At 42.9% G+C, this 24,873-nt stretch overlaps 1 protein-coding gene and 1 long non-coding RNA gene across 8 annotated transcripts in view; both read left to right on the top strand.

Moving 5' to 3' along the window:
• SLC25A13 (solute carrier family 25 member 13) overlaps positions 1–18,212 on the top strand; it is a 174,304-nt gene extending 156,092 nt beyond the window's left edge. For all 7 annotated transcript variants that reach the window (XM_026506157.4, XM_044386679.3, XM_026506164.4 and 4 more), the window contains 4 exons: positions 6,008–6,146; positions 16,475–16,633; positions 16,728–16,818; positions 17,088–18,212. In XM_026506157.4, coding sequence (XP_026361942.1) covers positions 6,008–6,146; positions 16,475–16,633; positions 16,728–16,818; positions 17,088–17,274 — 576 coding nt within the window. In that variant the 3' untranslated portion in view covers positions 17,275–18,212. The remainder of the gene's footprint in view (positions 1–6,007; positions 6,147–16,474; positions 16,634–16,727; positions 16,819–17,087) is intronic.
• On the top strand, positions 6,172–12,713 carry LOC130542060 (uncharacterized). The gene is made up of 2 exons (XR_008956345.1): positions 6,172–10,967; positions 11,052–12,713. It is a non-coding gene; the product is annotated as an uncharacterized LOC130542060 (long non-coding RNA).
• Positions 18,213–24,873: the final 6,661 nt, after the last annotated feature.

Below are 24,873 nucleotides of genomic sequence, written 5' to 3'. Positions count from 1 at the left end.
AGAAACTAAATAATAGGTTTTGATATTTCATATTCAAATTGAAGTAATTTCAATGTCACTGATACCAGGTCTCCAATTATTTCCTGGGTCATTTGGTTTTAACACCAGTGACACAATCCCATAACGGGTCTTGGCACCGGTGCTATTTCTCAGCAAGATACTGAAACTCAGCCTGTTCAAATCCCAGGCACGTGGGCCTCACTCTCCCTTGACTGGGCAGGAGAGGTGCTGCCAGACTGTGTATACAAGGGTTAACTCGCTTGGGAGAAACAAGAGGAATGCTAAGGATCAAGACCTGACATGCTGCCCATTGTTTGTAGCTCCAGGATCAAAATATACAATTATACATGCCAAATAAATTCTAAACCTGTAAGGTAGGAAAGGAGGGGTGGCTCTGACTACAGGTGCCAGAAGCATTCAGTAACCTCCTCAGACAAGGTGCACCACTGTTGTCTTGAATGCTGCAGGTCCCTCCGTCTGGCATTTTCCCCCATGCTAGACAATGTGCATTCACTGCAGGAGTCTCTGTTAAGCCTTGGTCTCCCAGACCTGCTGGCTCCGGTGCCCGGCCCTGACACAGAGGTGCCTTTGTGAGTGTAATTACCTTCCCCTGTATTAGAAAGACTCTGTTTTCGAGCTGTGGTTGCAGGTCCAGCTAGAAGCAGCAGGAATTAGCATGCAAAAGACCTGCACTGGCCCCACTCCTTTATCAGCAATCATTCTTCAGGCTTGTTTTTTGTTCCTCAGATTGATTGGGTAGGTGTGATACCATCCAAGATGCAGAACTTTAAAAGAAGAAAAAAGAGACGTTGGAGATAGCTCTGTGTGTGTGTGTGTGTGTGTGTGTGTGTGTGTGTGTGTGTGTGTGTCAGAGAGAGAGGGAGAGAGATACAAATCCTGTTGTGTTCTGTCTTTTGACAATTTCATGCCCGACAGAGCTGCCAGAGTAAACTTGAGTGGATGATTCCAGCAACTTAAGAACTGATTAAGCTCCCTTGAACTTTCCAGTGTCCACATCAAAAAAGGGTGAGAAGCAGTAGTAGTTCTTTTGCCATGGCAATACCGTGGCCAGTGTCTCTGAGCCTAAGTGGCCCATGCTGCCTGTAGACGATTGACCAGAGGTTAAGTGAGACCAAGCCTTGAAGAAGCTTTCCTAGACTTCTAAAACAGAATGATGACGAGAGGCCTTAGAACGATACAGAATAGGAATGGAGCCAGAGTAGAGAATTAAACTAGATTTGAGTTTTGATTCTAGTTTATTTATATATAGGTCTCCCCTGAGACGCCTTTATCATTCCTGTCTGTTATTAGTGGTCCTTTTGTTAAAAAGGAAATAAAAAACCAATAATTTTCCCTCTTTGGAGAAAGTGCTTTAATGAATGGTAAGAGATTAAATGATTGCATTTTGCGTGTATGAATTTTCCCCGAGTGATTTTACTGTGTGTGCAGAGGAAATGGAGGGCCGACCAGAGAGTGTGAGGGCAGAGTTGCCCAGAGAACCAGTGAGGAAGATTTAAGGCAGGAAAATGTGGGGATTTTCTTATAGGGCAAGAACATTTAAAGATTTATTTTAGGTGGCACACACTTTGTAATTTATTAATTTTTTAACGGCCAAAGTAATCATTTTTGTGTTGCTGACGCAGGCTCGTGGGCAGCATGGAATGTCGCCCTTGCTTATCACGTTGCCTGTTCAGAACGGCTGCCCACTTAGGAAAGATCAGACGTGGGCAAGTAGATTGCAAGTCAGCTGGGTTCCGTGTTGTGATGTGGGACCAGGGAATGGGTATTCACCGTGAAGCGAAGGCTTTATCAAGGAATCTGGGAGAGAAACATTCTTACTGTGGGAACTTGAAGAGCCTTTTTCACCTCCTGCTTCCCTTTCCATTGTGCTGGGGCCGCAGGTCCCATGTTGCCGGAGGCAGCCTTACAAATTGGCACCTGCCTTTGTGCCTTAGACCTGAAGAAAGTAGTGAGGAAAGAAGGAAGGCGGGGAAACTTAAGAAGTCCTTTTCTCCCACCTTTTGCAACGTTAGCTCTCCTTGGGAATTGGGCTTTGATGCCTGGGGTGTGAGAGGGGCGAGGGGCGCCCCTGACTCCAGAGAGTGATTTGCTGCAGGGAGGTGCCCACGCAGGCCCCAGGGGAGGCAGGGAGACACACACCTCCTGTCCCCACCGTCCTGATGTTAGTAGTGCGGGTGACACCTCCTCGGGACCATCATTTATTCCTAAGCCCCTGGCCCCATAGGTTTTCTTTCTTCCTTGGCTTTTCCCTCTCCCTTTTCTCAGATCAGAAACCTGTGACGTCTTTGAAGGTCTGCTCTTCACTCTAACATGCATAAATTACCTGACGACCTTGTCTGATTCCAGGTAGGAAAAATACATCTTCTGACCCATTTTTCCTTTGGCGTTTCACAGTGTGGCTCCACTTTTTCCTTAGATTTGGTCTTGTTTGTTTGCTTGCTTGCTTGTGTTTTGATCGGGCCATTTTTCTTCTCAGGCATCAGGAATGTTTTCAAACATCTTTTTAAGCATGTTGCATCCCTTACTAGACACATGTTCTCACACAGAGACAGGATTTATTGTCATGATTTCAGGACAGGAGGGAGCATTCCTTCTTGGGAAAACCCAACTGCTGCTTCCCGGCGCCTTACTCTTCGGTGTCACAGGAAGGTTTCTAATTTCATGTCACGTCTTCCCGTGGCCTTCTGATCATCTTGAAGCCGCGTAAGCATCAGAGAGACTCAGAGCTGTCTTTCTCTCCTATTTTAAAATCTTCACATTCCCGTACAAAATCATCAGCTGCTTTTTCCTAAGCCCTGTTGTATCTCATCCCCGACAAATTATAGATCTTTGTTTGCAAACCAAAAGCTTGGCTTTTGGGTTTCTAATATATTTCTCCAAGAAGTGAGTTCATTTTCCTTGTAGGAGTCTAACAACGTATCCCAAAGCCTCTTGTTTCTCTTTTTAATTATGTGTTGTTGTTGTTGTTGTTGTTGTTGTTTCTGTGTGAATTGGCAGTCAAATCAGTGTCACCAGAACATGCCTTAGGCCCCAAGTGACAGCCAGAGATTTTGATGTGTGTTCTTTAGCCCCTGGTTTCTGGCCCCTGGGTGCTTACTCTCTGGAAAAGGCAACATTGATAGAGGCAGATGGAAGAGCATGAAGAAGATCAGAACAGCACTGAGAAAGCGCAGACAGCGTAGAGCTGTGTGGAATTCACTCCCTGTCTGCCCTCTGGTTAACGAATCCTCTGTGGAAAGGGTGGTATTTGGGCTTTAAGTGAATGAAGAGGTGATATTCAAGGAGTTGATGTTCGCAGCTTAGCAATCATCAAGGTATTTGCAGAGTGATAGTACTTTGATTGATCAGATGCATGGGGCATTGAGCAGCTTTACCTGAGAGGAACCAGACTGACCAAGGAGAGGAAAATGGGAAAGTGAAGTCATTATGAAACTTTGAGAAGGGTGAGAATGCGGGGCCTAATCCACAGGACAGCTAAGACCAAAGATGACCGTAGAGTTTTGCCGACAACAAATAGAAAGCAAATTTAGGCAATATGGCTGAGTAATGAAGGAGACGTTGAACCATACCAGTCCCTTCCTCTCCAAACCCGCCGCCCCCCAAAAAAACCCACAAAACCATACGCCATGAATTTAAGGAGAAGAAAAGAATAACTCAGAACCACAGAGTGACGGTCTCAACGATAATAGTTACTAATATTCCTGTTGAAGGAAACGCTCCAAAACACGTAGTTGCAGTGGTTTCTCTGGGTGGTGACGAGTAGGCAATTTAAATGTTTAATGCTGTTCTGTATTGTCTGTGATGAGCAGTTAATATTTTATAATCGGGGGGAGAAAACATTTTAAAGGAAAAATATTACCAGCAAAAAAATAGACTGAAGTTTGGCTCTCCGATGTGAAGATTTGGGAGATGAGGTTAAAAGTAAAAATTAAATAGATTTAGTAAAAAGCAGGGTTTGTGGGAGGAAGAATTGTATCAGCCTAAAAAATTACTGCAAAGACATTTGTTTAGAAAGCTAGTAATATGGCAGTGTTTCTTTTACTATATAGAGGGAGCTGGGCATGAAGATTTAACTGATCTTCATTTGAATTGGTTATTTGGCATCTAATTTGAATATTTCCTCAACAGAGTCTGCCAGGGAGTAAATGGCTAGCAGAATTTATAGGAAGTTTTAGAGGCAAATGAGGCAAAGGAAGTAAACAGTGAAACAGCCACGTGAGGGTCTTACCTGCCCACATTAACTGATCATAAGGGAAGGACTGGATGCTACGCAGGGATCCTGGTATTCGACTGTACTTTTCCCCCTTGAGAAAGCTGAGGGGGTGACGGCGGGGGTGGGGGGTGGAAAGATTTGAGAGTCCTGCCCTGAGTTTTAGACCTGTCTCTGGCACTGCCTCCAAGGATGTCCCCTGAGCAAACCATTAGTGTGGCCCTTAGGAAATGTGCAGTTGATCGATTAATAATCATCCTGGGCATCCGTTTGCACATATATATAAAAGGAGGAATTTGGGTGTGGTGGATTTTGTGGTTCTTATTTTCAGTTAGGCATTTAACAGTTCGAGGGTAGACAAGATACTGAAGTGTGGGTCGATTGGCAGGACTATGTAGATCTGTCATCCCCCTTTTTTTGAATATCTATACAGAATGGACAAAGATATCTTAATACATCCATGGGTAAGTTGACCGAGGAAGAGCAAGCATGATAGAATCCCGATTCTAAGCATCTGTTCTGGTTAGAAGCCTGGGCCACGCTAAGATGAAGTTTACTAGGATGAGACAAAGCCCTGCTTATGTTATTTATTTAAGGCAACTAAGTAAGTTACAGTATCCCTAGGTTAATAGCGATTCATATGAAAAAGACTAGGGATTTTATTCCCCACAGTCTCAGTTTGAGTCAGCAGTGTGATGATGGTGTCAGAAAGCCAAGGCTATAGTAACAGATGTGTGGTGTTAGGAACTTTGACAGAGTGGAGCCTAGCTTCGAGCAGAAATCCCCGAGATCCAGCATCACTCAGCCTTACTAAATGTCACTGGGCGTGGCTAGATCTGTTGAATCTGGATGGATTCATTATTTTCTTTGAAGAGTCTCTCAATTTAGTGGAAATTTTTAGGTATTAGAAATCTGTGAAAGAAATGGTATTAAATCATTAGGTGTTGAAAAGGGGTGACTTCCTTCCCATTTAGCCTGCCTGAGACACAATATATGTCTTGTGGTTTTCATCAGAATGCTACGTTTCTGGGCACACACCAGTTCTCAAGGCCTTCCCGTGCATTATTTTGGCACCAGAAATTATTTGAAGACTTTGCTCTAGTTGCTAATTGCTCTACACACAGCTCTTAAATGGGTAGGAATTATTGTAAATATTTTAAAGCTTTAGAACAAGCATTTATCAATGTTTCATACCCTGGAGGAGAAGGGGTAAGTATGTGAATAAATTAGGGGATCCATGAACCCCTTGAAAAGGTATATAATTTTTTACGTATGTGTAATTTTTTCTGGGAAAGAGTCCAACACTTTCATCAGAGTCTCAAACAAGACAAAAAACAAACCTCTTCCCCTGCCACCTATAAAATTTGTCTACTTCCTAGTATGTAAACAAAGGGGTACCTTGGTGTTACTGCCCATCTTCTGAGAACAGATACTCGTTGAAATGCCAGTGAGTGACTTGCCAGTGGTAGGGATTTAAAAGGATGTTGCAGGCAGAGTTCCAAAAGTGTTTGAATCGAAATCTTATCATTGGAATAAATGAGAACGATCCCCTTCTTGCTCACACCACACAATAAAATTAGTTTTATTTTTAAAAACAAAATTCAGATTTATTACTTGCTGAATCGGGGTTATTTTTTTTCTGTTCCCCTTTCAACTTGTGAGTACAAACTTGGTCTCCTCCAGGAATATTTTGTTCTGAGGTAAGTTCCAGAAAAGCTTGATCTTCTCAATGGGATATGTGTTTCATGTGGTTTTTCTTCCTTTTCAAATGTGCAGGGTGCCAAAGCATGCTTTCTGCGGGACATTCCTTTCTCGGCCATCTACTTCCCGTGCTATGCTCATGTGAAGGCTTCCTTTGCAAACGAAGATGGGCAGGTTAGTCCCGGAAGCCTGCTCTTGGCTGGCGCCATAGCTGGTGAGTGGCCCTCCCAGAGCCCTGTTCTACCCGCCCCCCCCGCCGCCTCCCCCCACCCCTCCCATGTCAGTGCCCTGGAATTGTTTGCTTACAGTTCTTGATAGGGTACACATGAGGCGGCTAGAGTTGCTTTGAATAGCTACTGAAAAGAAAAGAGAAGAAATTAATCTTCTGGTAGATTAGATTAGGCAAGCTTAATTTCTTAACTCCAGAAAAGGCTCAGTAACATATGGTGCATTTTGTGGTATTGTTGAATTCTAAGTTCTGTATCATTTCATAGTTTCACTTCACAGTAAAACGGTGATAACAGTCCAGCTAGAAGGTTTTAAAATTTTGAATACTTGTGCTGGAAGGTGTCTGACCAAAATAGTACATAAATGCTTATCCAGAATGTAAGCAGTAGTTATTATTTAATAACTTTTTAAATAATTTATTTATTAAAGTTTTTATTTATTTGAGAGAGAGAGAGCACGAGTGGTGGAGGGGCAAGGGGAGAGAGAGAAACAGACTCCCCTGCTGAGCAGGGAGCACAACATGGGGCTGGATCCCAGGACCCTGAGATCATGACCTGAGCCAAAGGCAGATGCTTAACTGACTGAGCCACCCAGGCTCCCCAGCAGTAGTTGTTATTTAGTCAAAAGTAACATAGAATCAGCAAGACTCAGACTGAGGAGATACCTGATTGGTCATAGCTGTGTCACAGGAACAGGATATCCTTATTGAGCCCCGGATGGAAATGACTCTTGTTTTCAGTGCTACAGTGAATATGTCAATAGAAATAAATAAATAAATAAATAAATAAATAAATAAATAAATAAATAAATGTTGAGGGGCTGGCCCATTGCCTTCTACATCCCAGTGTAAATTCCCAGAGGAGATTTGATGATGGCCACAGCAGGAATCCTTTCGATCTTTGATGCTCCTTGTTCAGAGACCCTAAAGGCTTGAACAATCTGGATTCCTCTCCAGGTGGTAGCAAACATTTAATGAGTTAATGGACCCTAAGGCAATCATGGTATGCCTGGGTCCAAATGTTTTTGATACAGGTGTTGTTCTCCAGGGATATGTGGCTGAGTCTCAGGAGAACAACCCCCTGCTCTGAGAAGTTGTTTGCTGTTTGTGGGCCTGCCTGTAGCCTAAGGAGCCCCTGAAGGCAGGAACCGGGGAGCTCCTCTTTAATTCTTCCTTAATCCCTTTTTTCAAAAGTGGTGATGTTGGTAAATGAAGCAGGGTTGTCCTTTCCTGGCTCCTCAGGGACCTTCCTCGTAGGAATCCACTCTGCCTCTATCAAGAAATCATGATTTTGAGACTAGACTACAGAATTCCCAGTTTTAATCCCAATTTAGCCATTCATTAACCGTATCCTTTTCTATGTCCTTTACATGGACCTAAATGAGTATTTTTTAAAACAAAAATTATAATACAACGCATTTTGTGCATTACTTACTGGAAATGAGGGAGGAGCTACTGGGGAGAACTGCCTTACCACTTGATGAGTGTGTTCCATGGACAAGTTACCTAACCTCTCCCAAGCCTCCGAGGCTGTGGCTGTGAACGGAGACGATAATTGTACCAACTACAGAGTGTAGCTGTCAGGTGCAAGTGAGAACACCTGTGTGAAGGATTTCGCATCGTGCCTAGCATGCAGTAAATACCCAATAAATACCAGCCAGTATCACATTGAATCCAAGAGAATCGGTCTGCAACTTACTCCAGAAATCAGTTATAAAACCAGAAAATATGTATTAGAGCTCAGAGTCTAGGACTCTCTCCAAGCCGTGTTTTCCTCACACCACAAAAATAGCACCTTTAACTCTTCCCTTAGAGAAAGATAGCCACCCAGAAGGGATTTCATCTCCGGGTAGATATTTCCTAAGTAAACCATGCTGCCAGAGCCGTAGAAATTACTAGTAGATTCTTTTCTCTTTTAAGGTTTATTTTCTTCCTTCTATTATTTTTGTGATTAGGAAAGTAATATTGCTAATTGTAAAATATTTGGAAAGTAATTGAAAGGGTAAATAAGCAAATATTATCTATTATTCCATGACTGTATAACATAACCCCCCTTTAACATTTCTGCTAACTTGTTTCTCCTTGCATAGTTTTTAACAGTTATGATCACACTGTGGAGATGTGGTTTTCGCTTACGTTCGTAGCTGAAGCACTGTTAGCCAGCGCAGCGAGATGGTTCATGGCGGATTGCTGTGGGGCCAGACGAGGCAGGTTCCCATTCCAGTTTCCCAATTAGAGCTGTGTGATCTGCAAGTTCTGTAACCCCTCTCTGTTTGTTTCTCCATCTGCATATGGGGTGAAGAATAGTGTTAGTCTCATAAGATTATTATAGAGATCAGTAGAAATAAATTAAAAATGTAAAGATCCAAGAAAGTACCTGGCACATAATAAGTATTTTTAAATGTTAGATAATATTATATGTCTTTTAAAACTTTATAAACTTAGTTTTATAACTGCTGCATATTTATCTAACCCTCAATCTTAGATACTTTTTTTCAAAAAAAATTTAAATACATTATATCGTAAAAAAACATCTTTGTGCTTAAAGGCTTTTCCTCTATTCTGGGTCATTTTCCTTAGAGAAATAGATTCGCTAAAGTGAGTTTGCTAGTAAAATGTATGACTGCTTTTAATGCGTTACCACGTTATTCTTGGAAGTTGGAACTGGAGCATGCTGCTGTTTTAGCCCTGCGGCCATCCCAGTATCTTTCAGAGTTGTTTTTCAGATACCTTCTGTATTCATTATCTATGGCTGCATAACCGATTACCCCAAAACCGGCCAGCTGGAAACTGCAAGCACCGATCATCTCACAGTTTCTGTGAACTGGGAGTGGCTTATCTGAGTGCCTGCGGCTCAAGATCTGTCATGGGGTTGCAGGCCAGATGTCAGCCAGAGGCTCGGCTGAAGGTGGAGGATTCACTTTCACGGTGGCTCAGTCACATGGCCATTGGCAAAGAAGCCTCAATTCCTCACCACACGGCCTCACTGTTGGTCACCTTGGATGTTCCTGTGACATGGTAGCTGACGTCCCCCAGAGCCAGGTCAGAGAGGGATGAAAGGATGGGGAGAAGGGTAGGTAGAAAAAGAAGGGGAAGAAAGCAAAGCATACTTGTAGCTGCCATGTGTTATGTGACCAAGCCTTGGAAGTCACACTCCTTCATTCTGCACCACCCTGTTGACTACACCGATCAGCCCTGTGTAACGTACAGGGAGACTGAACAGAGGCAGAGGTGTGAATACAGGAGGTGAAGGTCGTTGAGAGTCATTTGGGAGCTGGCCACCATGCTTTTTTTTTCATTTTATTGTCCATCTTCTCCTTCCCTGTAGGACAGGAAAATACAAGACAGACTGTCATTGGTGTTTTTGTTTTGTTTTGTTTTTTTAAAGATTTTATTTATTTATTTGACAGAGAGGCAGCGAGAGAGGGAACACAAGCAGGGGGAGTGGGAGAGGGAGAAGCAGGCTTCCCGCTGAGCAGGGAGCCTGATGCGGGGCTCGATCCCAGAACCCCCGGATCATGACCTGAGCCGAAGACAGACGCTTAATGACTGAGCCACCCAGGCAGCCCTGTCATTGGTTTTTTTCTTCAGAGAACAGATTAACCTCAAAGCTTGATGGTCTTGCATATTCCTCAAATCTGTATTAACTCTATCATGAGAACAAAGCTGCTTTCTCAATTTAATTGTAAATATCGGAAGCCAGTGGCAAATGTCACAGCTACCATTCTCATTGAAGTTAGGGATGAGACAAGGATGTGTCTATCATCCTTGTTTTTCAGGCTTATTTTGGAGGTTCCATTCAATGTGGTAAAATAAAGAAAAAGAAGTGAGAGGCATAAATATTAGGAAAGGGGATAGGAACCTGTCATTATTTGCAAGTGATTATTTAGCTTAAAATCCAAATAAAAATGCCTAAAAATGTATCAGAATTAATAAGTAATGTGTTTTGTTACAGGATGAACATAAAATCTGTATCTAGTGATAAGCAGTTAACAGGTGTCAGAGGAAGAAGCAGGCAACCAGCTGCTCAGGGTAGAACCTTGGCCGGCAGGCTCAGCCAGATGGCGGGATTCAGTGCGGAGAAGGGCAGGCAGACTTCTGTGTAGACATGTGTCGTGTCCAGTGCAGCACTGTCAAGAAGGGCAGCAGGCACAGAATTGCGCACATGTGGGCTGTTGGACAGAAGATGGGTCGGACCTCCACATGCCCCTTGTGGATGCCAGTGGGAGCAAAGCTGTTTCCTCAGGAGCAGACCCACTGGCAGGTTGGGCACGGAATCCCCGGAAGTAGGGCTGTAGGGAGCTGTGTCGTTAAGAGAAAGGAGAAAAGCTTGTCTCAAAATAAGCACAATGAAGAGCAGTTGACCACTAACTTTTTTTATTATAAAACACAGAAATGTCTTGTTACTATTTTTATGTGTATTTTTATATAAAATATAATCTTATATTTTGGGTTTAAGTTGCTCTCCTACACAGAGAACATATAGTTTTGTTGAACAATTGTATTATAAATAAGATGGGTCTGGGATTACGTTAATATGATCATGCTTTCTATATTTTTATAGTAATTTCGGTTATTCATTAAGTGCTGTCTTTCTCTAAAAATTCTATTTGGAAGTTAGATTGATGTAGCAGTATTTTAACAGAGATCTCAAAGCCTAGAGAATATTGATTTTTTTTTTTTTTTAGGTTTATGTATCTGGTTGTAAACTGGGACTACCTATAAATACTGGGAACATCTCCAGTATTTCACAGGATAGAGTAAGCCTAACTGACGTTCACTGCCCAACATGCCTTAGTGTGTCAGAAGGTGAGAGCTGAGGCAGTGAGCCTGAAATTAAGAAGCTAAGTTTTAATTCCCTGTAATGAACATGTTGCTTTTTGATTCACGAAGGGCATTTCAGTATGGCTTATGGATAATCTCAAATAAAGGATGTCCAGCACTTCTCAACTTCTAGAGCTTCGTCATACCAGGTGATTTTAATTGTCAGTGATGAGATAAGGGATAAGTCAACTTAGACTAAGTTATAACTTGGGAGTGTCTTTCCAAGCTGTTCAGTACACAGACACAGAAGTGCTAAATATGTGTGACTGTCAGCATGCTTTTGCGAACGTATTAAAAGTATTAAGTTAGGAAAGAAGTACTATTGACACAAATTTATTAAATGATGTGCACACAAAGGTTAAGATAATTTAAAAGTAATTCTTAGATCCTTTAAACAAAAAAGTAACGGAGAGATTGAATCACAGTGACAGTGACAGACTGAGCGTACTCATCCCTCTCTCCTCTTGTCCCAAGTACCCGAAAATGTCAGAAAGCACATTTTTTTAAAACTCCTACTGGCACTAGAAAATGTTAGCCCCAGCCCTCAGAAGGCAGGAAACAGAAGCATATTGAGTCTGAAACTGGACTGGAGGGTGCTACAACCCAGGCCACTGGCCGGAAAAACTGCTGTTAATGTAAGGACAAAGAATTGTAACCTCTGAGCGCATGATGGAATACCGAGTGGGGGAGGGGCTCAAGGTAAATCTGTAACAGGAGTTAAAGACCTGCCTTCCTCACGGGAAGGTGGGGCTTGGTCCTCCCTGCTCCTTTTTGTCTGGAGCTTTAGGCAACACTTGAATCCAGGCTGTGAAAGCCCAGAGCTGTTTTCCAAAGCAAGGTATCACCTGCCTGGACAGGGCAAGTGTAAGGAACTGGGAGAAAGTAGGGTAAGGCTCAAGGGTCCAGACCTTCATCCCAGATGGCAAAAATAAATAAATAAACGAATGCTAGATCTTCCCAAGGAGGATATGAAATAATTTCTTCTACTTCGGGAGTGACGTGCTCCACATTCCAGTGACTTGGAAGGTCCCAACCCTGCCAGGCCACCTTACCCCCTTGTACCTAGTTTACAGGCCTCCCGCATTCCACAAAGCCCATTGCTGGCCCTCCCATTCAGGAGAGGAGCCTGCGGAGGAAACTGACCTGGGCGGTGGTAAAAACCAGCGCTACACTAATCAGCCTGTTCTTTGAACTTGAATATTGAGAGGTAGACAGAGGTCCCTCAGACAAGGACCAACAAGAGAAGTAAACAGAGGAATTTCAAGGAAAACAGGCAATTCAGAGAAAAGAAGAGAACTTTTAAGAACTATAATTAGGATCTGCAGAGAGATTTGAGAAGAACAATCTTACGTTTAAATGTTTTTTATTTATTTTATTTTTTATTTTATTATTTTTTTAAGAGGGGAGTAGGGGCAGAGGGAGAGGGAGAGAGAGAGTTCTAAGCAGGCTCCACACCCAGCACAGAGCCTGATCAGGACTTGATCTCACGACCCCAAGATCATGAACTGAACCAAAATCAAGAGTCCAGGTGCTTAACCGACTGAGCCACCCAGGCGCCCCTTGAGAGGAACAATCTTAAGGAAGCTTTCTTGAAAATTAATAAAGGGTTCACCAAAATTAAAAACCCATAAATGGTCTGAATGATAGAATGGATATCCTCAAAGCGCAGATTACATCTGGAAAATGAAGTCATGGGAAAACAAAAACAAGAACTACAATATGGAGCAAAAATACAGAGATAAAAAAGAAGAGCAATGTAAGAGACCTGTAGGATTAGTCCAGGAAGTCTAACATCTATTTAATAGGAGTTCCCTGGAGAGAAGTCGTACGAAAGGCAGACTCAAAACAAATCAGTAATAAAAGTTGACTCCCCTTTTCATCTGCAGTCCTAGCTACCTTCAAAATGCCAAGGAGAGGATGCCTGGAACCTTGATGGCATTCCCAGGCACACCAGCATTCAGGAGGGAAGGCAAATCTCAAGTTCGTTTCTCCCATAACTCAGAGGTTACGCCTTACAGACACTGCTGAAGCAAAGTGAAAAGTGAGTTTAAGGAAGAAGCAAATGTGAGATGTATGAAACAGAGCAAATAAAAGTTAAACCCGAGAGTAGATTTAAATAACTGGTGACTTTAGTATATGTATTTTTATGTAAGAGGGGCTTATTGGTGAGGGTTGCACGTAAATGCTAATTTATTGTACATGCTGTAAATGTGCTTCTGTGATAAATTTATATAATATTTAAATTAGGAAAGGGTGGAGATCAAACAGGAAACAACTAGAAGCAGAGAAAATAAAAGCCACAATACAGGATAGCAGAAATAAATCTAATAGCCACAATTACAGTCACAATTGAATGGATTCAATGCCCCTAGTAAAAACAAATGCCTATTTTAGATGAGTGGTGAAAGGAAATCTAGTCATCTGAAGTTTGAGAAAACAGTGACCTGGAACAACTGAAAGAGAATGGATTGAAAAATAGGTATTAGGCAAATAGCAACAATAAGCAAGTTTAGCAATATTAATGTCAGACTAAATGGAATTCAGGGTTTAAAAATAGCACTCAGAAGCACAGAGGCATATTTGACTCTCACAAAAGATAAAACTCACTAAGAAGATAGTGCCACTCTAAATAAAGAGATAAACTGAGGCAAGCTGGAATGAGCAGGAATTGAGTTTATTCGGGACTAGCGGAGGAACCACGTGCCATGACAAGCTGCAGGCGAGCCTGTGGGCAAGGAGTGCAAGACGGGGGTCCAGCCAGCGTCCAAGCGATCCACTCATTGGCTTGAGGATGGGGAGACCTTGCTTGCCAGATGTTCACTGGTCAGGAGATAAATCTCAGTCTTCTGCAACTCAAGCATTTATGGAAAATCAGTCTCTCAGTTCTCAAGTTCCGTTCTTCTTTGGAAGCGTGCATGCGAATCTCCATCTCATACCCTCTGGTTCCATGTTAAACCGAAATCCTTTCACGGTATATTGCCATCAGCCGCTGTGTATTATCAACATACTGCTGTTTTATAAAACCTCAGCTTAACAGTATGATAAGAACGTATTTTCTCATTCCAAATCTTGACACGTCTCTTAGAAGCTGATCCATCAAGTAGATACGATAGATAAGGGTGCGGAGGGAATTAGTGAAACTCTTCACCTTGATCCAAAATAAATAGATACTCATTTTGTATTCCGTGGACTGAGAAGGACATTCTTTACAAATGCTAGTGGCATATTTATAAGAATTGCAGATTTCTTGCCCCAAAGTTGTATTTTGCTGGTTGTGCTTTCTTTCTGTTGTAAATGAACTTCTACTCTCTAGGTGCTGAGCCCCCTTTAAAGAGTTATAATTTTATGTCGGGCTGGAGAGCAGCCCCAGTGGTTCTTGTCACAGCGGTAGTGGGTAGCTGCAAGGTCTCATTATTTGTCTCATCACTGAAGCATGGGGCAGGCTGCTGTTGAGGAACCTGGAAGAAGCCTCTCTGTTTCCTAGACGACTCTTGCGCCCCCATCTTTGGGAATAGAAAAAGGAAGACCTCTTGGTCAGTGTTGTCTTAGCCTTTCGGAAGCCGGGAGAGGCAAATTTACTGAGTCTTTGCCAACCCTGGCCCCCAAAAATCAACAGATTTCTGGTGGCCCAGCTCTTTCTGGCAGATACTGCTTTCCTGCTTTGAAGCAGCCTGAGGCTGTTTCCCAGGGTTTTAGCCAGTCTTACACCCGAAGTCCCCCATCCACAGAGAGACCCACAGTAACTCCGAAGCCCTCACAGCTGCCAGCCTGGGCGAGATGAGGGTGGGTGGGAGATGATGAGAGTCCCAGGCAGGCTGCTGTATTTCCAGCCCCCATCCCTACCCCACCCCCGACACACACACACCACCACCTCCAATCAGTAAGTCGCCAGACAACTTACTAAGCATCTCACCCGTTTCTTTTGGCATATTTCATAATCAGTATGTTTCCTCCCTGCCCCCCCCCAGTACTTCTCTCTTTTTCCATAACAAGGAACTACTTAGGAAAACTAACTGGAGGAGACTCTACCCATGTTATTGCCTGTGTGTCTCCCACTGTCCCTTGGACATGCCTCCTTACTGTCACAAGGAGGGTTTTACTACGTGCCTAAAGCAGGCAGCCTTGCTAAACTCTTTCTAAACCAGGGAGTAAAATGTAATGGGTGGTGTGGACACAGTGGGTTTCTAAGCATTTTTCATGTTTCCTTCCATTATGTTGCAGGATAAATTCCTGGCTCAAAGTTAAAATAATTCCTCCAAGTTAATAGGAAATTCAGTATGACTTATCCAGTGAAGCATTGGATATAAAGTGAGCTTTTTCACATGCAAAAAATGTGATGTATTTTATAAAAAAGTTACTTAAGATGAGTGTTTGTGAGCAGCTCAGTAAAGATGGATGAGGAAGAGATGCAACTTAGTAATATAAATGCACACGTGTACGGTGCAGATTTCCCCAGGCACGCGCACGCGCGCACACACTCACGCACACACTGTAACTTTAAAGCTGTCTGTTAGAAGGATGAGATGTACTTGTGAGCCAGACCACGTTGGTTTGGACAGAAATTCTTACAGAATTATTAAGCCTTAAAAAAAGCAAAGGAGATTTATGCATCTGCATTTGACCAATTTGGTTTGGAATAGGTTCATAATGGAAAAGTAATAAAACCATAAGAGACAGTGTCTTCTGAGTACAGTCTCGCTTTTAAAAAATCTAAACATGGGTTGCCCCATTTTGGATAAAATGACTGTAGAAAAATTTGCCATTGGTAATTTTGGGAGGGTTTTGTTGCTGTTGTTGTTCCTTTTTCATTGATTATCAGCCAGTATAAATTTTCAGCTTTCTGTCAAATATTTTTTCTGGAGATGTCAGTTTTAGGAAAAAGGAATCCTGACGTATTATCTGCAGAAGTCGCCATCCCTGGTCACTACCCCACACCCCACACCCCCCCCCCACACACACACACATGCACAGTGTTTGCTTAGCCCTCAGGAAAGTCTTTTTCTGGTGTAACTGGAGAGGTTAGGCCTTGGTGGATAGGGGGTGGTTGAATGTGTGCGAGAAGGCACCTTGTGTGACTGCCAGCAGCCACAGAAAAGCGTGAAGAGGAAACGCATAAGAAACTTCACCTCTGAAAATCGGACCTAATAACTTTGCAAGTTTCTGATTTAGATGGGAAAAAGAAAAAAGGAAAAAAAAGCTTTCTCCATTGTTCCACTTGAAATAGTGTTATTGATAAATAATTCCTTAAAACCCTTAACGAATACAATCCTATTCCAAAGAGGTTGGGTGCCTGGGGGAGGAGAGGAATGTCTGCACAGCCTCTATCACTGCAGACAGGGTAGCCATGGCTGTGCCTCCCAGAGAGGACAGCAGAAGAGGCATTTGATTTCATCAGACTCTTAACTTTCTTTCCACGGCCAGCAGTTGAAAGCACAGTGATTTTTATATAGTGCGAATGTGACCAGACTGTGATGGTGGTGCCTCTCCTGCAGGTATGCCCGCGGCATCCTTAGTGACCCCTGCTGATGTTATCAAGACGCGATTACAGGTGGCCGCCCGGGCTGGCCAAACCACTTACAGCGGAGTGATGGACTGCTTCAGGAAAATACTGCGGGAAGAAGGCCCAAAAGCTCTGTGGAAAGGAGCTGGTGGTAGGGAAATAATTTGTTCTTAACTAAACCTTTCGTATCAGATAAATTTTTTTAAAAACCTAATTATATCTGTTATTTCTCCATTTCTTCAAAGCTCGTGTGTTTCGGTCCTCCCCCCAGTTTGGTGTAACTTTGCTGACGTATGAATTGCTACAGCGATGGTTCTATGTTGACTTCGGAGGCATGTAAGTATTCCGCTAAATCTGCAGCCAGGTTGCAGCCCCTCCAGTGCTCAGTCGTTATTAAGAAGGCTACGTCGCTCTGATTCCTGTGATGAAATAGGCAAGATGTAGGAAAATATTGAAATCGCGTAACCAGACTCATTTCCAAGGCGAACATACAACCGACTAGAATGCCACAGCTCCTTTATGTGATGCAAATTTTCACAGCCTTTGAATGTCATTTTTACCATGGTAAAAATGATACAGCAGATTCTCACCCGATTTTCTCTTAGGAAACCCATGGGATCAGAGCCAGTTCCTAAGTCCAGGATCATACTGCCTGCTCCCAATCCTGATCACGTCGGAGGCTACAAACTGGCAGTCGCAACATTTGCAGGGATTGAAAACAAATTTGGACTTTACCTACCTCTGTTCAAGCCACCGGCATCTCCCTCAGCCGTGACCAGCGCAGGCCCGTAGGAAGAGCACCGCCGGGGTGGAGAGCGCCTTGTCTCCCATGGAAACGGTGTTCCTCCTTTCACTTCCATCTCTTGTTTAAATTCAAGTCGAGGCTTTTTATAAGGTGAAATCATTCATTTTCTGTGTGTTTTCTTAACCAGATCATTGTGAAATTATTCATAATCATTCTTCGGGCCTCTGCTCACAAACCTGTGTTTGTATCTGACATTTACTGGGATTTGGTCAACACTACATGCTTTGGGGGAAAGGAGCAAGTCTGGATAGAAGTTAAAGCTGCTCTTCTTGGATTAGGATTATAGTCCCAAATAGACTACTGAAAGGCAATCATGGTGCTCAGAGCGAAGTGTTTCATGCGTGTTTCAACTGGTAGGAAACTGGGTGCATATTTATCACTATAAATAACACTGGAAGAAATGGAAAAAATGATCAGAAATAGCCAGCCTGGCTTCAGATTTTAAACATATACTAATTCTGTTTCTGGATTTTGCTTTTACGTGAAACTTTTTTTTTTTGTAATGAAAACCACGTTGAAGATGCTTAATAATCATACTCTGTTAGTGGTACCAAGACTCTTAGAGAGAAGTCTTTGTATTTTAGGGAAGTGCTTTACGTATTTTATTGTATAGACAGAGAACCCGGGAGATGCAGCCCCTCTCCAGGATGTGCTAATTTCGGATCACGGCTCATGTGATGACACATGCTGGTCACTGCCTGTTGCAGTGGACACCGTGGGAAAGCACGTGCCCCCAGTACTGGTGCCTGCTTCCATGCCCAACTCCCCACAGTCGGCACCTGTTCACTTTTAAAGTCCCATTTATCTTGAATCATGTAAGACAAATACATTCTAATACACGTTTTAATTTAATTCGTGGTGCCTTGCATAATGGTCAGAAGGCTCAAGTGTTTGTGAAGGAGGAAATAAACTATTTTTAAAGCTATTGTTTGCTCTTGGGTATGTCAGGTGGTGAATGACTACAATAATTGTCATTATTGGACTCTGTATGTTTCATTTTCAGGGTGCTTTTATCCCTATTGGCATGGCTATATCCTCCTGGCCCTTCAAGGTCATGTGTACCCTGATTTTCAGTGTGCCGACATTCAGAGTGAGTAAAAGAAATGACGTTTAACCCTAGATGAGCGAGGAACCCAGCGCACGGACACTTTTACTCTAGTCATCCCCAGTGCTTCGGGCAGTTTCTTACCGTGAGAATTCATACAGATTTTCATTTTATAATATGAAGTTTCACTGGAAGGTGGGCATGAAAACTGGTCTGAAATGGCGATTGTGTTTTCTAATCTTCTCTGATTCTTCCTTATACGAAAACCAGAGGTCACTGTATCTGACATTTGGTGGTATTTGGCCAACACCATCATTTGGGGAACGCAGCTAGTCTTGAACAAAATTTAGGGGTTTTGACTTCTTAGACTCTGATGAGGCTGCGGAGAACCTATGAGCGGTCAGTCTGAATTCTGTGTCTCCAGAACGTCCCTCCAGGAGAGACAGCCACTTTGCAGTCCAGTCTGACTTTTAGGTCAACAGGTTGACATTCAAAGTGACTGTTCAAAACTGGGGAGCATCCAAACACAGGGAGCTTCAGCGCCATCCGTGAGTCTGATTGATTTTGGTTCCTAAGTGAACAGAAGCTTTGTTAGCTTCACCAGAAACAGGACAAAGACAGACGTGGCTCCCTTCATGGTTTTGGTTTTGCCAAACCAAAGCGAAAACCACTCCCTCTGTGTACGCATCCTCACCGCGCCCCTCCCCCATCCCTGCTTAGCGTGATACGTGATGAATATTTACATTGTGCTCTCAGAGACCAGTCACAAAGCTCCAAATGGGTCTTGGCAATGTGGGTGGTGTTACAATAACAAATCGCTCAAGCTTTGGGGATTTTGAATGTGGACAGAAGTCCCTCAGTGTCAGTCTCTGCATTCCTTTTTCTTCACTTGCTGGACTTTTATAGAAGATCAGATTTTCATGGTAACAACAGTGACCCAAATCTCAGAAAAGGTGCACTGCCCTGCCTGCCTCTTTAAGAGCTGTTGCTATGTTTACCTGCCGCCGAGTAAAGGAGAAATCAGAGGAACTGGGAAACCAAAGGAGATAGGCCCACAGGGTGGTGTTTCTTTAAAATCCTTGGCTTCTTCTATTCAGGATAGGCTGTGACTTGAGACACTTTGAAGGAGGCCTAATTTCTCTCTGAGTTCTGCTCGGTGGGTGGTGTGACTGTGACATCCTCGAATAGGACTGCAATCACCCTGTGGTGAAAACCACGTCAAATTTGTTCTGGGTTTTCCTTCTTGCTGCAGTGACAGCACAGGACGTCGGCAGGGCCGCGGCCGCTGTTCCTGCAGCCGATCATTTCCCTCCTTAACGCTGAGGAACTGGAAGCCTTGTAATCCCCACACAGCCTGCCTACCCCGGGGGGCCAGGCTCCCCCTGCTATCCCGGCCAGGGCCAGCCATGGAGTCTTCAAGCGCTGTGCTTGGTCCGCCTCCTGTTGCTTAGGGGGTGGGGCGAGAGGCCTGATTTTTGTAGCAGCTTTCTTTTTTTCAAGGAGGGGAAAAAATGTGAAGCTGACCACAAAGTGAACACACTGATTCTTGGGTTCCAGTCGTGGCTGGGCTTCTTGAGGCTGGGTGGCATGCTGTCGCCAGGCTCATGCTACACCTCATAGCCCACAACCATTTGCTGAGCTCCCTGGGGTCGCCTTAATCCCAGCAGCCAGGGTTGCACCGGGGAAAATAAGAGTTCTGGCACAGAAAGGAGTCATTTAAGTGCTTATTGCATTTCAAGCTTCAGTTTTTACTTAGCTAAAATATTTACCATTGCTGGAAAACAATGTTTAAAATTTTGTGCTTATATGTTATTTAATGGTGTGGCCTATGTAAACCTCAGGATGCTTACATTTTGACAGTCTTCTGGAAATGTTTAACAGCACATAACTCAGTGAGCAGGGAATAAAAACGGGAAGAAATTGTGCTTGAAACTGTTGGTAACCCCGTCCGGCTAGGTCTTCAGCAAGTCATGTCGAAATTCTTCAGGTAGACGGAGGGAAGTCTCCAGCGATGGAATTCGAGTTCTGTCTTGGGGCCCCATTTATCAGCTTTGTAGATGCTTCTCTCAAAGTCATCATGTGCCTTCTCTCCGCAGAAGCCATTCTTTTGGGGATGAATTTGTATCTTTGCCACTGAGCAAGAGCCCATTTTAAATTCAGGGTAATCAAACGCTTTCAGGATGTGGATTTTTCCAAGGATTTTTTTTTTCTCCAAAGATTTTTTTAAAAGATGCATTCACTGGTAAGAGCAGTGAAATGTTTTTTCCACAAATGGTACTGCCCACAGAGGGGGTGTGCCTTTTGTTTTACCTTTCGGGAATAACCCAGCCCTCACCAAGGCGTTCTGTTTTCAGTGTTAGGAAGACCGCAGGGGGTCCACCCCCTTTTCCAAGGCCAGGGCAGCTAAGAGCATTGCACCTCTGTCTTAAAACCCTAGCAGTCCTTAGTTTGAAAGCCTGGACCAGGCTCTAATGAGGGTAGGGACTGAGGCTTTTGTTCAGAGTTCCACAGTGCCTGGGACTTAGTAGGCTCTTGGTTATTAATTTGAAGGACGGGTGAATGGATTTTCGAGAAATCTGTATTTTTTCCCAATGAGCAATCTCTATTATTTTCCAACTTTACAAGCCTTTTTCGCTGCTGGAGTTAAAACCATAACTGAAAACAATCACAGGCTTCTATATTGATCACATACTTTAGAAGTCATAAATATGTCTTTTATTAAAGCAACAGCTGTTAAAATTGGTGTTAATGACTTACATTGACCCAGGAACTGTCATATAAACAATATTTAAAGTTCCTGATCATTGTTAAAAGTGAAGCTTTAAAAAAGCATACCTTTTGAGATTAGTGCGGCATTGGGATTGGGATAGGTCATTAAAATAGTCTTTCTTATCAATGAATATTAATTATTTACAACTCATTCTCTCTGTTTCTCTCACTGCCCGATGTTTATGTGTCTGTAGGAGCACAATGACAAGCTTTCCTTTAGAAGCTGCTGAGGACAACGGGAACTCTTTCAAAAGGGTTTGTTTTTAGCTAATGCATTAATTGACTCCAAAAAAGAGTCCAAATGGAACACTCTGCTTTCATCTGCTGGGGTAACCTAATAAAATAATGTTTGTTTTTAGATTCCCGGCTGTTAAGGGGGTTTTGCTCAAGGCAAAACCACAGTCCCCTCGAATAACTTCAGAAGGAAAGTTAAGAAGACACACTAATTGTGCCTGTCTGAGGCTGGCTTCTCCCAGGTCACAAGCACACCCCCAGCACACGGGTCTGGCCACCGGGGCCTCGGTGCCCACCACCACTTTGATTCCATTAGCCAGGGCTCCTGCCCCTTTGCAGGACACTTGATTTGACAGTGGAGCAATTCTAAGGTGACTTTAAAATAGACTCAAGTTCTCAGAACAGACTCGTGCAAGCTTACCATAGTCTGTCCTGTATGGTGGGGAGAAGGAAATACAGCTTAAAGAAAAGATTGTTCTCTATCTCTTATCACCTGCCTCCACCTCTTGCTCTTGCTCTTGCTCTTGCTCCGGTCTTGTTGGGCTGCTTTCAAAAGAGGGAGGGGCAAGTCACTCTGCCTCCACCGTGGAGTTCTTTGGCCACTAAGAACTCATTAAATATGAGGTATTACATGCCGGGCATGATCTCATTAAATCCTCCCCACAGCCCTTAAAGTAGGTACTGTTCTTTTTTCGTGTGTACAAATGAGGAAACCCAAGACTCGCAGGGGCCCCGTGTCTTGCTCGTGGCCTCTCAGCTAGCAAATGAGGGGGCTAGGATTTGAATCTAGGTCTCGTGGCAGCCTAAGCCCTGTTCTTTACCTACAAGGGTTTCTCAACAAAATTCAGTCCAGGAAATTCTTATGACAGTCTTTGCCCAGAATATCTTATTGTCACCAGTTCTCAGAATCAGATGTATCATTCCTAGCTTAGAGTAGAAGGGAAGAGTGATCGCTGATTATTTACCACAGTAAGTGTTTTTGCTAATTCAGAGAATTCCAGAGCCTGAGGACCAGGTGAATCCTAACTAGCCTTTTGATGTTCATCTTGTTTTGTTTTTGTTTTTTAAGATTTTATTCATTTGAGGGAAGAGAGAGCACGCATACTCGCGCGCACGCATGAGCAGAGGGGAGGGGCAGAGGGAGAGAGAAGCAGATTCCCTGCAGAGCAGGGAGCCCCACTTGGGGCTCGATCCCAGGACCCTGAGATCATGACCTAAACTGAAGGCAGACGCTTAACCAACTGAGCCACCCAGGCGCCCCAAGGTTCATCTTAAACTATTTTATGACCTAGTAAAGTCAGTAAAGAGAGGATTAAGGTAAACTTGAAGCATTTGCCCCATGAGTTTAAAATGGAAAGGTAATGTGGAAAAAGCAGAGATAAATTTACAGACTGTTATAGTGCAACGCGATATGATGTGAACTGAATTGGACCATCTGAAAAATCTCTACTATAATTAGAAAATGCCATTCTTCAACAAAAGTTGGAAATAATGGAAACCCAAGTTAAAAGTAAATATCTATGGGTACTTGGCCTCAAAGTGTGTCTGGAGGGAATGGAGACAGTTTACAGAATGTGGGATTTGCTGGAATTACTTTTGGATGTAAAATCTCCATCACCACTAATGGTGGAAAAGTCTTACTCTATTCCCAACAAGTGCCCTGCACTCCCTCAAGTCAAAGGAGAGGACATGTACCCCTGCACTCCGCTGTGCCCTCCACCATTCTTACATAAATAAGAGCAGATTCCTGACCGACCCACACTAAACATTAACTGAAAAACATATATCCTTTTCTCATACTTTTTTCAAAAAAGTGATAGACTTCAAAGTGTGAATTTCTGTTTTGAAGTAAAATTTACCTACATAAGTTCTGAGTACAGAAATGTGCTTTATTATTTTGAGAGTTTAGGTGTCCTTACAGCCACTCCATTGTAAGAAGCTGCTTTTTAGAATAACCTTGTTATTTGAATCAGCTCTAGTCTTATAAAAGTCTTAACACTCTGTTAGAATAAAATCAGAAAAATGAAAAGTTGGGGATGAGAAAAATTGAAAGAGGCATTCTTTTTTTCTTAAGACAGAAGTAGAGTGATTGCTCACGTCCATTGAATTTTATGATTGTGGAGAGTAGAGATTCGCCCATACGTGCCGTCTCAGCCTTTGTCCTCCCTCACAATGCAATGGTATGCATTTCCTTCTTCCTAACTGAAGAAGCAGTTTGTAGCCTAATATCTTAGTTGTCTGAGGTAATAAATAACAGGGCAAACAGTAGATTAACCAGAACCTTGAGAGGACCATCTGGGGAATGAGATGTTCATAGGACTTTGAAGAGCTCTAGCATACTACTGGGAATCTAGAAGAACACACATCCAGACTCAGAACAGTACACATGCTCAGGAGAGACCTGAGAAGGCCCTCAGTTCTCAACCTCCTGCCAGCCTTGAGGCTCTCCAGAAAAAGGAAGTGAAGACTGATGCAGAGTGGTGAGCTGCCTGGCCGAGTGTTGAAGGTGCGCCTCAACACACACGAGCCCTTTGGCAAATACTGGCAGAGTCTATTGGTTCAAGGCATTTATGGAAATCTCTGTCCAGCCATTGGCTGAACATCAGATTAGCAGACTTCGGGAGCCATACAGGACACAGAATAGATACCGTACGGAATTAGTTCAGAGAATTTGCTAAATAAACGATTACAATAAGCAACAACAACAAATCTGATATTTCCAGAGTTCTACATTAGAGTATTCAAAACACCTAGTGTTCAACAAAAATACAAGACATGTGAAGAAACAGAGTATGGTGTATACACAAGAAAAAAGAAATCAAGAAAAACTGTGTCTGAGGAAGCCCAGAGATTGGATTTTTGTTCTAGACAATGATTTTAAATGAGCTATTATAAGTTTACTCAGTGAGTTAAAGAAAACCATGTCTAAAGAACTAAAGAGAATTACAGAATGATGTTTTAGGCAGAAGAAAGAATAAGCAAATGCGAAGAATAGAAACATGCAATCTAAAGAACAAAAAGGGGAAACAAAGAAAATCGAACACAGACCTGTAGGACAGCATCACAAATGCCAATATGCACGTAACAGGAGTTCCAGAAGGAAAGGAGACCGAGAAAGGGCAGAATTCTTGAAGAGGTAAAGGCTGAAAACTTCCTGAAATTGATGAAAAACAACCTGCATGTCTGAGAAGCTCCATGAAATCCAAGTAGGACAAACTCAGAGACCTGCCCATAAATACATCAGAATCAGACTATCAGAAGCCAAAACCTGTGAGGCAATATTGGAGCTACAAGAAAGAAGCAACTCGTCATACACAAGGGATCCTAAATAAGATTAACTGCTGATAATCTTATCTGAAGCCATAGAGGCCAGAAGGCAGTGGGATGAAATATTCAAAGGGCTGAAAGGAAAAAAAAGAAAAAAGTCTGTCAATGAAGATTCCTACTTCTAGTGAAATTATAATTCAAAAATGAGGGAGAAATAATATTCCCAGATAAGGAACACCTGAAAGTTTGTCACTAGCAGCCTTGCCCTGCA

Source organism: Ursus arctos, unplaced genomic scaffold, assembly GCF_023065955.2.
Source record: "Ursus arctos isolate Adak ecotype North America unplaced genomic scaffold, UrsArc2.0 scaffold_3, whole genome shotgun sequence".
Taxonomy (NCBI): Eukaryota; Metazoa; Chordata; class Mammalia; order Carnivora; family Ursidae; genus Ursus; species Ursus arctos.
This window is presented reverse-complemented; position numbering and strand designations above follow the sequence as displayed.